Consider the following 12551-nt stretch of genomic DNA (forward strand, 5'->3'; position numbering starts at 1 on the left):
AACATGACATTGAAACTCTGTGATATTAAACATGTACTTCTATATCCGCTCACAAAAAATTAAAAAAAAAATCCAAAACAGATCAAAGGAGGCATGTACTATTTCTTCTCCCACATCATCGTATTACAAACGCCATGTAAGAAACAAAACGCGAAAGGGGCTCTAGACCGCTCATAACCTGTTTTCGTACCAACATTTCTCTTCTTCCCTTCCTCTGTCTCACTCACACAACACGGACTTCATCTCTTCATTTACTGCGTCACAGCTCTCAAACCCTGCAGCACCAGGCCAAACATGACACCCCTGGCGACTCTTTGATCCTGCAAACAGTCAAACACCTTCCCGAGCGCCTCACCACTTGCCGCCTGACCCATAACACTCGTCAGCGCCTGCGGCATGCCCCTCTCGACGAGCAACTTCCTCGCCTTAACTCTGAGCTTCTCTTTTTCCTCCTCAGACATGGGTTCGGGCCACGTCTTGAGCTCGTCCTCGGTGGGAAGTCCGTTCTCGCGGATCTTGCGGATGTGGTATGCGATACCTGTGTCGGAAGTGTTGTCGTCGAAGACGGTGGTTTGGAGGAGGGAAGTGATGGAGGATAATTGGGGGTTTGAAGGCCGGAGTAGGTAGGTTTTGGCGGCATTGAGGAGAGTGCGGCGGAGGGTCCAGGCGGAGGAGAGGGTGTAGAGTTCCTGGATGACTGCGAAGAAGAGCTCGATTACGACGGTTGTTTCTGTTTCGGAAAGAGGTGTGTATGTTGGCTCTGTGCGGGTCCTCCTGAGTGCGGATTTTGAGGGCGATGATGGAGTGATGGATGTTGTGGAGGTACGGCGGGGCAGAGAAGGCGTAGAGTCTATGGATGTCCGTGATGGCTTCTGGCTGTGTGTGGGCTCGGGGGGATCACGCGACATATAATCGTCTGGAATCTCGCTGGGCATAGGTGGGAGATTCAAGATTTGATCACCACCCATCATAGGGCTGAGGTCTTCAATCTTGCCATGAGTACTTGGAGCACGACTGTTGGTCCTTGAGCCGTATCTCGACGATCTTCCGGAGCGCTTGCCGTCACCCTCAGGATTGCAAGAAGGCCGTCGTTCCATGGGCGCTTCTCGCGTTGGTTGTTGATCGATAACAGGAGAATTTGGATCCCGCACTGAATCCATTGATGTGCGCTTAGTTGCTACTAGAGATAGGGTACTCTCTGAACGAATATGTGTAGGCAGCTCGGAAACTGTTGACTGTGCCCTATCTCGAGTCTGGGTAGGCGCTGTTGAAGTTGAAGTGCGGCTGAGAGCAGGGCTTGCAGTAGTAGTCGGAGTGCTGGTAGCATTGATGACTGAGTCACGGTTCTTCTTTCCTGACAATGGTGCTGTTACACTGTTCAAGACTCCGCTGACTCCACCGAAAAGCGCTTTGCCACCGCCAGCGACCTCCTTGGGGGCTTTTGTCAATACACCCAGCATACCTTTGCCCACCGTATCGAAAGTCTGGCCTGCCCAGTTCATTCCAGGGAAGCCACCGCCAGGAGACTTTCCAGAACCGAGTTCTTTGTCCAAAAAGCGTTTCATGCCCTCACTTTCAGCAAGTGATTGGTATTGCACAGCATCATTCAGGTAGCGTTCGAGCTCTCCGCGAAGAGATGCCTTGGTATGACCTTTCCAGGTTGGCAACGAGGGGTGTGCTTCGCTGAATCCAGTCGCTCCGGTGATGGCTGCTATGCGACGCATGACTTCATGTAGAGTCTCAAATTCGCTGTACTTGCGTGCTGTCATCCATCCTGTGTGGTGATTGGACTTTGGCTCAATTTGGATCAAGTACTCTGCAGTTGGCTTGCTCTTGATGTTGCCCTTTTCACCAGGCATACTGTCATCAAAAATCGACATTATACTGTTGTGCAGTGTCAATGGTGGCGGCCTTTCGGCAGGCATGGGGTTGTCCATCAATGCGGTTGGTGGCTGGGGCAGCACGAGTTGATCAAAGCTAGTAAATGCCTGCTTCGCCTCCTCCTCTTTTGCTCGCTCTTCGGCCAGTTTCGGTAGAGGTGATGATGGGCTAGAAAGACCTGAGATGCCCAAGTCGTTAGGCTCAAAGTCAGCATGTGTATCGCTGCCTGATGATGACGGGGTAACGATGCCCTGAGTGGTGCTCTCGGACTGATCATCATTCAGCGTCGAAGTGGATGCGCTTTGCCTGTATTGTTCTTGGAGGCGTTTTGCGTCCTCCTCAGCAATCATCTGGCTCAAACGCTGAGCTTCCCGCATGGCATCATCCATGGCTTCCTGGGCCTTGCTGACGACACGCTTGTGCTCCTTCTTTTCAGCGAAAGACATGTCTCGGCTATGCGGTGTTTTTTCTGCATCCACTGCGGCATTTGGTAATTGTCCAGATGAGCCCTCAACGCCTGCATCGATGGCATTCAGAAGTTCAGGCTCGCCTGCTTCTAAGAGTTGGACAATCCATCCATTAATCCATTCGGGCTTGGAACAGCTCATGACAATCATTTCCAGGACAAGTTTGGCCAGTATCTGATGCAAGAAGATGCGTGCTGGCGCGCAATTGTATGTCTTCGGATCCAAATAGTTCTGGAGTATGTCCTCTGCGGCTACGCTGAACTGCTTCATCTGGTAGTCTGGATCGAGTATGTTGGCCAGCGTGCTATCCCGCTTCATCTTTAGGTACAGATCAACTGCCTCCGTTGGAAAATCGCCAGGGGACGCCTGTATGGCGGTGACAATCTCCTGCAGCAGAATGATGATAAAGGACGAGGAGCGCGTCACAAAGTCAACAAAGTTGTCTGCTGGTCTCTTACGGGAGACATGTGCGGATACGGAGAGCACAAAAGCGGTCAAGGTCTGGCGGCACGAGTTGGGAAAGGATTCTTCGGTGGGCAGTAGGGGCGAGTACCACCACCTGCAGTATATTAGAAGTGTATCTACGAAAGACTGCGCAGAGGACATACTTGACATAGTCACGAATGACTGCATCCGTCAGCTCCGTCAGCGCAGCCGCCGTCTCCGGCCTGAAGTCGGAGTAGTCGAGCTTCTTGCCCGAGTACAGCTGCACATTGAGGTCGTAGCTATCATGCTTCTCGGCCGTGTCATGAAGAGAGTGAGAGTTTCGCCAGTCGAGGACGCGCTGTGCTATGTCGGCGCCCAGCTCGCGTTTCCTGGCCTCAGCACTCTTTCCCCGTCCGCCCTGGACGTCGCTGTGGTAGCCCTCCCATGTTGCATGTAGGACCACGCCGCCCACGACGCCTATGAGCACCAGGCCGACGCGTCCAAGTATGAGATAGGTACCAGCGCCCAGGCCAGCGAGACAAGCGCCCAGCGTCTCATTGCTAGCCGTTGCCAAGAAGTGTAAGGCGCGGTCGGTGAGAGCCTTGAGGTCGATACTGGCTTCTGCCTGGGGCTCTGCCTTGGAGAAGGATGCCGCGACTACGGCCTCGGGGCTCTCTGGTGTTGCAGCGATGCCGTCCAGCGGCGAGTCAGTGGCATGAGCATGCTCGATTGCGGGCTCGGTTTGAGGCGGGTTCGGGGGAGCAGGAGTATCAACGGTGTCGGGCATGGTCATGGTGGGAACATTGGGCTTTGCAGTAGTGGGAAATGTCCAGGCCTGCCGTGAAGCATAGTCCAGCGCGGCAGACTGGATATACTTTGTATGTGGCGGCCTCGAACCGCTCATGGGGCTCGCCTGGCCGTTTCACTCGTACCAGTAGAGGCCGCGAAAAAGTAACGCCGCCCCGGCCCCGGGCGTCCATCCAAATCTCCCCCAGCTTCATTCTATCCGAACATACTTTAATCCCCGGCCTGCCCCGCCCCACCCAGCAAATCTTGCACCCCCTTCCCGCCATCCTCTGCTATGTCTAGCGACGCTCCCAACGACCCCGAAGCTCTTGCTCATGTCGACAAGTTTTGGGAGGACCGCAAGCCAAGCAGTCCGATCTACCAGTTTCTTCTTTCTGATCTCAAACTGACTTATGCGGCTAAGGGTGTCGTGCGCGCACGGCTATCCTTGACCAACAACCACGTCAACACCCATGGCAGTATACACGGCTCAGTGTCAGCCACCATCATAGATGCTTTTGGAGGATTGGCAATCGCTTGCTGGGATAATCGCTCAAAGACCGGCGTCAGTACTGACATCCACGTTTCGTATCTTAGTGGAGCAAAGGATGGCGATACTATAGAAATTGAGGGCAGGGCTAGCAAAGTCGGCGGCACCCTTGCCTTTACCAGCGTGACCATCTGGAAGCTAGTCGACGGCAAGCCTGGCCCGATAGTTGCCACGGGCTCACATACCAAGTTTGTTAAAGTCTAAAGAACCCCGTCCACGGTTCGACTGTAGACACGCCATCTTCTTTGAGGTCTCGTCCTGCTCTCCCATGGACGATCGAACTCCACTCGGATCGCGAAGAGTAAATTGGCCCTCGTGTTACGATTCTGTGCCTAGCCACAAGGCAACGACAGCATGGACGTGCACGGGAGTCATACATACCACATACATAGACGATGCATGCTATGAATACTTATGAATTTCCCCGTCTCCGTCATGCACGTATAGTACGCGTCAATTCACTATAGCCACGTGACACTGGCCATATGTGGCTCGAGCAACCACAAAGTCCCAAAGCACAAGCCACAATCTCTTGTCGGGCCTCCTATTATCCGACTGTGCACGACATGGGTGAGTGTGTCATTGTGTTTCCATGCCTAATTCTCTTTATAGGCTATGAAACTGCTACATAAAGACAGACTACCATGCCATCCCTATCGTCCATAAGTACTTTGAACAGCGCCTAGCACACATCCATGACATCCACCGCCCTAAGCAGACAAACCACTATCCGATCTACACGCTCATGCACGACCAAAACTAACACCTGCCTTGTTTTGCCGTCCAGCCATCATAGGCAATACCTTGACATCGAACCCATCCTCGTGCAAACTAGCCACAACATCATCCCTAAATTCCACCAATTCCCACAGCAGCGTCTGGAAGAACCCGACCCGAAGAAGTTGGTTTACCTTTGCCTTGACCAGCTCGAGCGCCGCCTGACGCAACGCGTCCCCGCAATACAGTGTATTCCGCCAGATAAGTACTAGAGAATCGAGAAAGGAATTCACAGCCGGAGAAACAATGCCATTGGTCTGGTTGACATATATACCGCTCGTGTCCAAAATCATGCGTGCGATATCGGCGTATTGGTCAATAGCATAACCGCACAGCCTGCGCACGTCGTACTTGGCACCCACAACGTAAGTATGGACGTGTAGATCAAGGAGCGTCAAGTTGGGGTACTGGGTGCGCGCCGCAGGATCGAGCACGTACATGCCGTGTTCTAGGAAATGGACCATGGCAATAATAGCGAGAGGGAAGTCGTTGCGCAGGCGGAGGCAGGGCGTGCAGCCAGGGGTGTAGGTGCCGGCGAGTATGAAGGCGAAGAAGCGGGATGAGAGCATGAGAAGGTACTTGTTGAGTTTCAAGACCTTGTGGCCTTTGTCAAAGATGATGAGAATGTCGTTGGGTTGGAGGGTGGGGAATGGGCTGTGCTGGAGTTAGGATACGCACACGTGGGTAAAGGTGGAGGGGAGAGGTTACTTACTACTGTAGAGATTGTGATGCGACTGTGGAAATACTTGTACGAGCTGCAGTAATTGACCACTCGATATGATCCGGGAGCATTGTTTCTGAAGTGTCGTAGAGTGAGAGGTCCTGAAAGTGCAGAGCAGTCGAAGCAAATCCGCCATCATGGCCTGGGTAGACAGATGCCGTGTTTGGATCTTCGAAGATATGTGGTCCAGTGTAAGCACCTAATCCCGCGATGTCATTAAGATGAGAGCTGGAGTCGAGAGGAGATGAGTCCATTTGAAGCTGTTCTGGTTCCCGAAGGATTATGCCTTGTCCACTGTCTTGCAACACCTCAGAGATACAAGGAAGGGATGGCTGACGTTCGAGGAAGTAAGGGCCAAGCGGTAGTCTTGTATTCTGGGAACTGTGCAAAAACTCCACATCTGCTTCAGCATCAAAAAACGGAGTACTGTTTTCTATATCGGTGCCAAACAATACTGCAGGTATGTAAGAGGGTCGAGAAGAAGCAGAGGAGTCAGCGACGCTACGCAATGTTTTACGATATTGGTCGTTGGAATGCTGAAAAGCGCTGCTGTAGACGCGCTTACTTCCTCTCTGGTCCATTGTGGCGGGCTACAGCGCAAACTGTACTGTAGGAAGCATGTGAGGGTAAGCTGTTCTTCGTCGATGGTTTGCAAATGTTGACCAAACGTGAACGCGAAACAAACGCGAACGGAGAAATCTGACCACGCCTGGTGAAATGAGAAGCCCGCCTAGTACAAGCAGCCTGGTGAAGGTGAGGTCATGGTTCTCAGGGACCAAACGATCGCTTCCATCACAACGGCGGATGAACGTTTTCTCAAACCCTCCAACGAGATCCCATCTCATCAAACAGCTCTGCTCTGAACTCTGGAAACTCTTCCATAGACTCGTACACGAGAGCCATCTTCTTACCCGTGTCATGGATGAACGCTTGCACATGATCTGCGCACAGCTTCACCATGACGTTTCTCAGCGCATCGCCGTTTGCAATACGATCCGGGGCAAAAATAGCGCGGATTGCAGACTGCAGCTGGTCTTCTTGACCATCTTCATTCAGCACTACGATGGCGAGATCTTTGAACTTTTCCATGGCAATTGCTTTCAATCCAGCAACCCCGTACCGCTCTGCCAGCATGTACACATTGACATGTGAGCGCAGAGTGGCGGGCTCGGGTGCTTCATCATCCGAGATAGACAGTTGGTCATAGTCTAGTTGATAGCAGTATTGCATCATTGCTGCGACTGCAAGGGGGTCATCTGCGCTTAAATCAATTGCGCCTCTTGATGATTTCTGCAGGTGTCAGCAAAATTACAGTAGAAGAATGGGTCAGCGTACAGGAGACATGACAATGGCGCACACTCTAGCAAACCATCGTGAGTGGTAGCACATAATTTCTCGGTCGCAGTTGTACGTCCGGTTTCGGCATTGAACAACCAGATCAGAAGTTTTTACTTCTACTGGAGGTGGGGGCGGAGGGATGTCAATAGGTGCCGGCATGCAAGGCGCTGGGGCTATGATAGGAGATGATGTGGGTAGGGGCGCACTTTCCCGATGAGGGTGTTTACGTTTCTGAAGCAGCCGGCGAGTAAAGGATCCATTGGAAAGCGTTTTGCGATGTTTAGGACGGGGGCTGTCTTGTACAACAGAAGTCATGGAAGACGCTGCAGTCGATACGGTGGAGGATGTGGAGTCCCGCCGATCCAGAAACCCGAAGGAGTCATCTGAAGAAGCAGAGGATGTTATGGATGGCGCAATGGGCGACATTCCATCATTTGGCCCCTTGCATGGTGTGTCAACCCTATGAATCCATTAGCATTGAGATTAGATTCCTTGCGAAGATGCTACATACACATTGCGAGTCACCAGCACAGGGACAGCGAACATTTTGACGACGAATGTCAATGTCAGTTGCAAGCCGAACAGCAGTACGGTAACCTGGGTCGGTGGATTGAAGTGCAGACGGAAACAAATATGTTAGATATTAGATATGCAACCCATGCTACGGCTGTATGCGTACACCACTGGAAGAACGGCCGTTAGCCTCCGAAAATGTAGAGTGCGAGATTGGTGTTTTCATATAAAGCTAATTCAAAGAGCGAATGGCAGTAAATGGATAGATTAACCGCAGCTCCACCTGACCCGGCACTATGCGGCTCATGGATGGCGACTTTAATACCGATGGATGCATTAGTGGAACAAAAGAGCCGGCTGGGGAAGAGTGTGGGGTAGTTGGCGCGGTGTTTTTCTGGGAATTGGGTCAGCAGATTGGGAACTGGATACCGCCTTCCCCAGCATTATAGAGGCGCCTTCCCTAAACGTGGGTAGTCGCATTGACGTCCTTATCGCGATATGCGTCATCCACAGTCAAAACCGCCCCGCTGCAGTGCCATACGTAGCAAATCTGCTCATGGGCAGTGAAGGTAGTTGCGGTAACATGGATTTCCTCGCCCTTCGCCCTACTACGGCAACATGGCTAAAGTAAGGGAATATAAAGCCCGGGATACGTTGACCGTCCGGCCGGACCTCGGACAGTTCACAACACCTTATTACATAAACATTGCGTTTGAGCGCAGAGTCCTCCTCTTTCATGGCCAACTTTACGAGTCGTGTTCTTTCTGCTGAAGATTTCGCAGATAATGCACAGATTGTGGACCAGGTGCAGATACGCGCCGGGTCCCACAGCATAACCTGCGAGACGGATTTGCTTAATAGTACTAGTACATGTCAGGGCAATAACAACCATCTTCTTTCCATTCATAGTTAAAGGTGGCGAATCACGGGCACACGTGCTTGGATTCTATCTTGGCGGACCTGTTAGCCCTCTTTCGCTCACAACAGCTGCTTGTTTTGTAAGAGAATCCATCTTATCCTAGGCCCGAAAAGGACCAACAACCGACAAACGCGGTTGGCGTGGATATTTCTTCACAATGGGACTAGGTGAGATATGAAGTCTGACAAGGAGAAAACATGGGTGCAACTTGACGAGATCAACAAGAGCAATATATAGCGCTGACCCCAAGAACCGCGATATTGTGCCCTTCGGTCTTGGATCCTTCTAAACGTCTCAAGTAAGGTTCCCTTCAGTGACGAAACCAGCCCAAGGGTGTTTGAGTAGTATATTGCGCGGATAACAAAGGTGAAACAGCTGGAGAGAGTGGTGACAAAAACAAGGACGAATACGAGGACATAGAGTAATTCGAGGAAACAAGTGTACGTTCCTCCTGATGAGAAGACTAACCGAGCGCTGTATAAGACCGAATGCGCATACAACGACTCATCCACATAGGGATCGACTTTTTTTTTCTTTTCCTATATGCCATGCGTAAGTTGTAGTAGTACTAAGTATAGTGCACTGTACATACACGCATACGTAATAGTAGTACTGTTATGCTACAGCATTGCACAGACCACAGGGTACGTCAGGTCTGACAGCACGTGATGCAAGACATCAATCGGTGCTCTCCGACCACATGACGTTATGCGTAACGTAGTACAAAGAGAGGTTGCACAGGGCGATGTCTTCGGACCCAGCCGGCCCACCCAATCAGCGGCTCGACGATAACGCTGACACCGACGTCAACCGCATTATCCCTGCAAATCTGGGGAATTAGCTTCAAACCGGACCATACAAGGCCCATGGATGAGCTCTATCAAAACTCAATATCCATACCGCTATCGTCTTCTCTTTTCTCGTCTGTTCTCCTCGTTTCCCCTCAAAGACACCTATTAGCTCCAAAGTACCCAACAACACCAACCAATACCACAACACCTCAACACCCCATCACAGCTCCATCTCCAAAATGTCGTGCCCAGTCATTGGTACAACTTCCGACACCCTCCCTCCAAACCACCCCTCCATAGACCTTAGCAAGGACGGCCAAACCGTACGCAACCCCCACCCATCCCACCAACCACCATCCTTTAAACCAAGCCCTCCCCGCACCCTATATTAACATCTCTACGCATACAGTGCCCCGTCGTAGGCGCAAAAACCGACCACCACCACAACCTGCACTCGCACCCTCCAGTCCCCACCAACGAGACGACCGCAACCGCGTGTCCCGCCCTCAAGAACAACGTCATCAAGCAGCCGCGTGCCCAAGAAATGGACAACGCTCTATGCCCTATCGTCGGCACGGCTACAACCATCCTTCCTCCTGACCACCCAGATATGCTCAAGGCGAACGAGGGCGACGTCTGCCCTGTTACCAAGGCGACGGTCGGACACCACAAGGACAAGGTTACTACGCACCCGAGTGTAGAGGCTGCCAGGGATGGCGCTGTGTGCCCTGGTATGTTTTTACCCCATCTGCTAAACGAATACAGTGAATCACGTACTGACGCCTTTCCTTTTTTTTCCCCAATTCTAGTTACGGGACAGAGGCAGCAGCTTGCGTAGGTAGAATTCATATACCTGACTGCTTTGACCTTAGGGGGATCTTGGTTCTTTGGCTGGCGTTTGGATTAGGATACAGGAAATGAAATTCAATGAATTTACTGATTCCGCATGCATAAACCGTTTCTTTTTCATCTTGCGTTGTACTCAAAATAAAGCTTGAATGCTGTGATACCGACTAGCCCCTGTAGCCCACCTTTGATTGGACTACCATGCAATCTCGGACATAGCTCCTAGAATTGGGTTTCTCGTTGGTCGATTCGTACGGATCAAAGCGGGTGTGGCGTGGGCGGTTTTGACCAAGGAAACCGTTTTGCAATCCATGCACATGCTATACCCCAAGAGCTAGACGTACGCGGACCCTTACGTCGCCCTGCAGCTATATTGCTATCATGAGCATAAACTCATGATTGGATCATTCACACACACACACACTAGGCTAATGTGAAAAGATTGTATTGTAGACCGAGTTTACACAGTGGGTATAGAGCCATGCTGATGCCGATCGTAACCTTAAGAGAAGAAGAAAAAAGCCCGTGGCCCCCAATTGACGGCATAGTCAACAGACACCAATCTGAAACAAAAAAACTACACGACGAAGAGCAAGAATGCAGGGCGATATGCAATCAGGCATTTAAAGACATGGATTCTCTGACTGCAAAAAGTTCATGAGCCGCGTGGGGTGCTTGAAGGTGTCTTGTTGACGAGGCTTGAGAAGAAGGACCGCAGTTTCTCGTTGTCGTTGATGTTGGTATCTTGAGTCTTGGGTGGTGGGGTTTCGGGATCGTCTGTTCGGTTGGCTTGGCGGTCCTGGGTACAGTCAGCTTTCTCTGCCCAAGATATCATGTCAAAGCAGATTCAGTCTCGGCTCACCTGTAGTCTCTTCACCATCTCATCGGCATTGACCTGTATACCACCCATGTTGAATTGAACAGGACCGATATGCTCCTCAACCACACCTGATGCGTCATCGGCCCAGGCTCGCGACACTGGTTCTTGTTCTTTGCGTGCAGCTTTAAGGGCAGCCTCGCTTTCGTCTTCTCGTCGTAGGTGCTCAAGCACGCTGACCTGCTCAGCGAGGAAGGCTTGTGGATCTTTGCTAGACACTTCGAGGCCGTTAGCCTGCTTAGAGAGGCTGGACAATGCGTAGTCGGATTCGGGGTTGCGGATCGTCTCCTCGTAGATTGAAGTCGCTGTGGGGCCCTGGTCCTCTTCCTCCGGGACTGGAGTTGGCGTTGTTTCGCCGTTTGTCTGTTCTTCTCCTTCAGTGGGTGCAGGTGCTTGGCCATTTGTTGGCCGCATATGGTTGGGGATGTCAATATCAACACTCCACTTTTCGCTTATGCCCTCCACATCGAATCCCTCGCGCAAAATGCGGATCTTTGCCCATGAATCCCAGTTTGGAGGAACCAACACTCGATCTCGGTCTGTGACATTGTGCCGCAGCTGCTCTTGTTTCAGTAGCGATTTGATCCCCAGAGTAGAATGGATGAGTGTTTGTAGCGAACCGGGTGCTGTAGGCATAGTGTAAACCAAACTCGATCCGTGCTTGAGAAGAATAGTGCGCATATACTGGAGGATAAAGTCGAATTCCTCCTCTTTCCATCCCCGCTCCTTTTCCAATGTCTCGATCTTGTCAGCATTCTGGCAAACAACACACAAAGGAATACCCAGAGGCTCATCCCACTCGCCGGGACCTAGCGGAACTTTTACACTCTCTAGGCTGCTTCCCTCGGCGGCTAGGTTGCGACCTTTGTCTTGCAAAGTTTGGATGTTCTCTTCTAAGACGACCTTAGACGCGTCGTCCAGTGAGACAATCAAGGACCTCAGCACTCGTATCCAGTCGCGGAGTTGGCGTATCCACAGCCACGGGTGATTCCAGTCCAAAAGTATTACGATGAGCATATGTGGGAGAGTTCGTGGATTGAGATAGGGTTTGATTAGTGGGGTGAAGGAAGGTGAAGGATTTGCGAGGAGGTACAGCGACAGGCGAGCGAGAGTATCTGATGGTGTTAGCAAAGGAGAATAGACAGCGCAATCTGTTGATAACACATACCCTCATGATCCGTATCCAGGACGTCTTGGTACGTATATCCCAGGGCGAACTGATTGGCAACGGGCGGCTTTCTGCCACGATCCGGCGGTCTCCGGTTGTTTGCAGAGTCTGTAGAAACTGATTCGAGAAAGTCTCGCTGTGTTTCTGGTGTTCCGCCTGCCAACCTCGAATTAGCTTTGTCCCCTATACCGCTTTTCGGTGGCCTCACCCAACACTAACAAACTCTTCTCCGGCAGTCGCTTTCCGCTGGAGATGTTGTCCAACATGGGCTTCCATATCTCCTCCCTGTCTGCATCTGCCGTGACTGGACGGTCATTGCTGCCCGGGGTGCGCGTGGGGAAGTTGGGGGTGCGGCGCGCGCTGGCCATTGCGGAGGTGGTGTGGACGGTGGCTTGCGTGCTGCCTGCTGCGGTCTCTGGTCTTGTGGGCAATCAAATCACGATGGACCAGAATTTGTGTGGCGGAAGAAAAAGGGGCAATACGGCGGCGGG

General features: G+C 51.7%; 6 protein-coding genes across 6 annotated transcripts; 2 read left to right on the top strand and 4 right to left on the bottom strand.

Annotated features, from left to right (window-relative positions):
• Positions 1-26: 26 nt before the first annotated feature.
• PSV08DRAFT_406421 (PXA domain-containing protein) lies at positions 27-3668 on the bottom strand. Its single transcript, XM_066093738.1, has 2 exons — positions 2957-3668; positions 27-2907 (listed from the first exon to the last, which is right to left on the bottom strand). The coding sequence occupies exons 1-2, from the start codon at positions 3565-3567 to the stop codon at positions 252-254; spliced, it is 3267 nt and encodes a 1088-aa protein (XP_065949936.1). The 5' UTR covers positions 3568-3668; the 3' UTR covers positions 27-251.
• A 119-nt stretch (positions 3669-3787) lies between these two features.
• PSV08DRAFT_397840 (HotDog domain-containing protein) lies at positions 3788-4543 on the top strand. The gene has a single exon (XM_014222605.2). It carries the CDS (start codon positions 3856-3858, stop codon positions 4312-4314), a length of 459 nt encoding a protein of 152 aa, XP_014078080.1. The 5' UTR covers positions 3788-3855; the 3' UTR covers positions 4315-4543.
• Positions 4544-4853: 310 nt separating this feature from the next.
• Positions 4854-6189, bottom strand: PSV08DRAFT_213339 (uncharacterized protein; the record flags this gene model as incomplete). The annotated part of the gene is made up of 2 exons (XM_014222606.1): positions 4854-5541; positions 5600-6189. 2 exons carry the CDS (start codon positions 6187-6189, stop codon positions 4854-4856), a joined length of 1278 nt encoding a protein of 425 aa, XP_014078081.1.
• Positions 6190-6371: 182 nt separating this feature from the next.
• On the bottom strand, positions 6372-7685 carry PSV08DRAFT_406424 (uncharacterized protein; the record flags this gene model as incomplete). The annotated part of the gene is made up of 4 exons (XM_014222607.2): positions 6372-6898; positions 6944-7406; positions 7458-7543; positions 7626-7685. 4 exons carry the CDS (start codon positions 7683-7685, stop codon positions 6425-6427), a joined length of 1083 nt encoding a protein of 360 aa, XP_014078082.2. The 3' UTR covers positions 6372-6424.
• Positions 7686-9226: 1541 nt separating this feature from the next.
• Positions 9227-10087, top strand: PSV08DRAFT_1230 (uncharacterized protein). Its single transcript, XM_014222608.2, has 3 exons — positions 9227-9492; positions 9579-9900; positions 9979-10087. The coding sequence occupies exons 1-3, from the start codon at positions 9409-9411 to the stop codon at positions 10005-10007; spliced, it is 435 nt and encodes a 144-aa protein (XP_014078083.1). The 5' UTR covers positions 9227-9408; the 3' UTR covers positions 10008-10087.
• Positions 10088-10445: 358 nt separating this feature from the next.
• PSV08DRAFT_192618 (dynein light intermediate chain-domain-containing protein) lies at positions 10446-12524 on the bottom strand. Its single transcript, XM_014222609.1, has 4 exons — positions 12269-12524; positions 12061-12216; positions 10878-12007; positions 10446-10814 (listed from the first exon to the last, which is right to left on the bottom strand). Exons 1-4 carry the CDS (start codon positions 12426-12428, stop codon positions 10671-10673), a joined length of 1590 nt encoding a protein of 529 aa, XP_014078084.1. The 5' UTR covers positions 12429-12524; the 3' UTR covers positions 10446-10670.
• Positions 12525-12551: the final 27 nt, after the last annotated feature.

The sequence above is a fragment of the Bipolaris maydis genome, assembly GCF_028858645.1.
Source record: "Bipolaris maydis strain C4 unplaced genomic scaffold PSV08scaffold_1, whole genome shotgun sequence".
Classification (NCBI taxonomy): domain Eukaryota; kingdom Fungi; phylum Ascomycota; class Dothideomycetes; order Pleosporales; family Pleosporaceae; genus Bipolaris; species Bipolaris maydis.

Bases quoted from the DNA above. Each gene is read 5' to 3' on its own strand.
- PSV08DRAFT_406421 (XM_066093738.1), bottom strand. From the start codon at position 3,567: ATGACCATGCCCGACACCGTTGATACTCCTGCTCCCCCGAACCCGCCT. The intron at 2,908-2,956 runs GTATGTCCTCTG...AATATACTGCAG, and splicing joins GTCATTCGTGACTATGTCAA to GTGGTGGTACTCGCCCCTAC.
- PSV08DRAFT_397840 (XM_014222605.2), top strand. From the start codon at position 3,856: ATGTCTAGCGACGCTCCCAACGACCCCGAAGCTCTTGCTCATGTCGAC.
- PSV08DRAFT_1230 (XM_014222608.2), top strand. From the start codon at position 9,409: ATGTCGTGCCCAGTCATTGGTACAACTTCCGACACCCTCCCTCCAAAC. The intron at 9,493-9,578 runs GTACGCAACCCC...CTACGCATACAG, and splicing joins TTAGCAAGGACGGCCAAACC to TGCCCCGTCGTAGGCGCAAA. The intron at 9,901-9,978 runs GTATGTTTTTAC...CCCCAATTCTAG, and splicing joins GGATGGCGCTGTGTGCCCTG to TTACGGGACAGAGGCAGCAG.
- PSV08DRAFT_192618 (XM_014222609.1), bottom strand. From the start codon at position 12,428: ATGGCCAGCGCGCGCCGCACCCCCAACTTCCCCACGCGCACCCCGGGC. The intron at 12,217-12,268 runs GTGAGGCCACCG...CGAGGTTGGCAG, and splicing joins GAAGAGTTTGTTAGTGTTGG to GCGGAACACCAGAAACACAG. The intron at 12,008-12,060 runs GTATGTGTTATC...TAACACCATCAG, and splicing joins CCTGGATACGGATCATGAGG to ATACTCTCGCTCGCCTGTCG.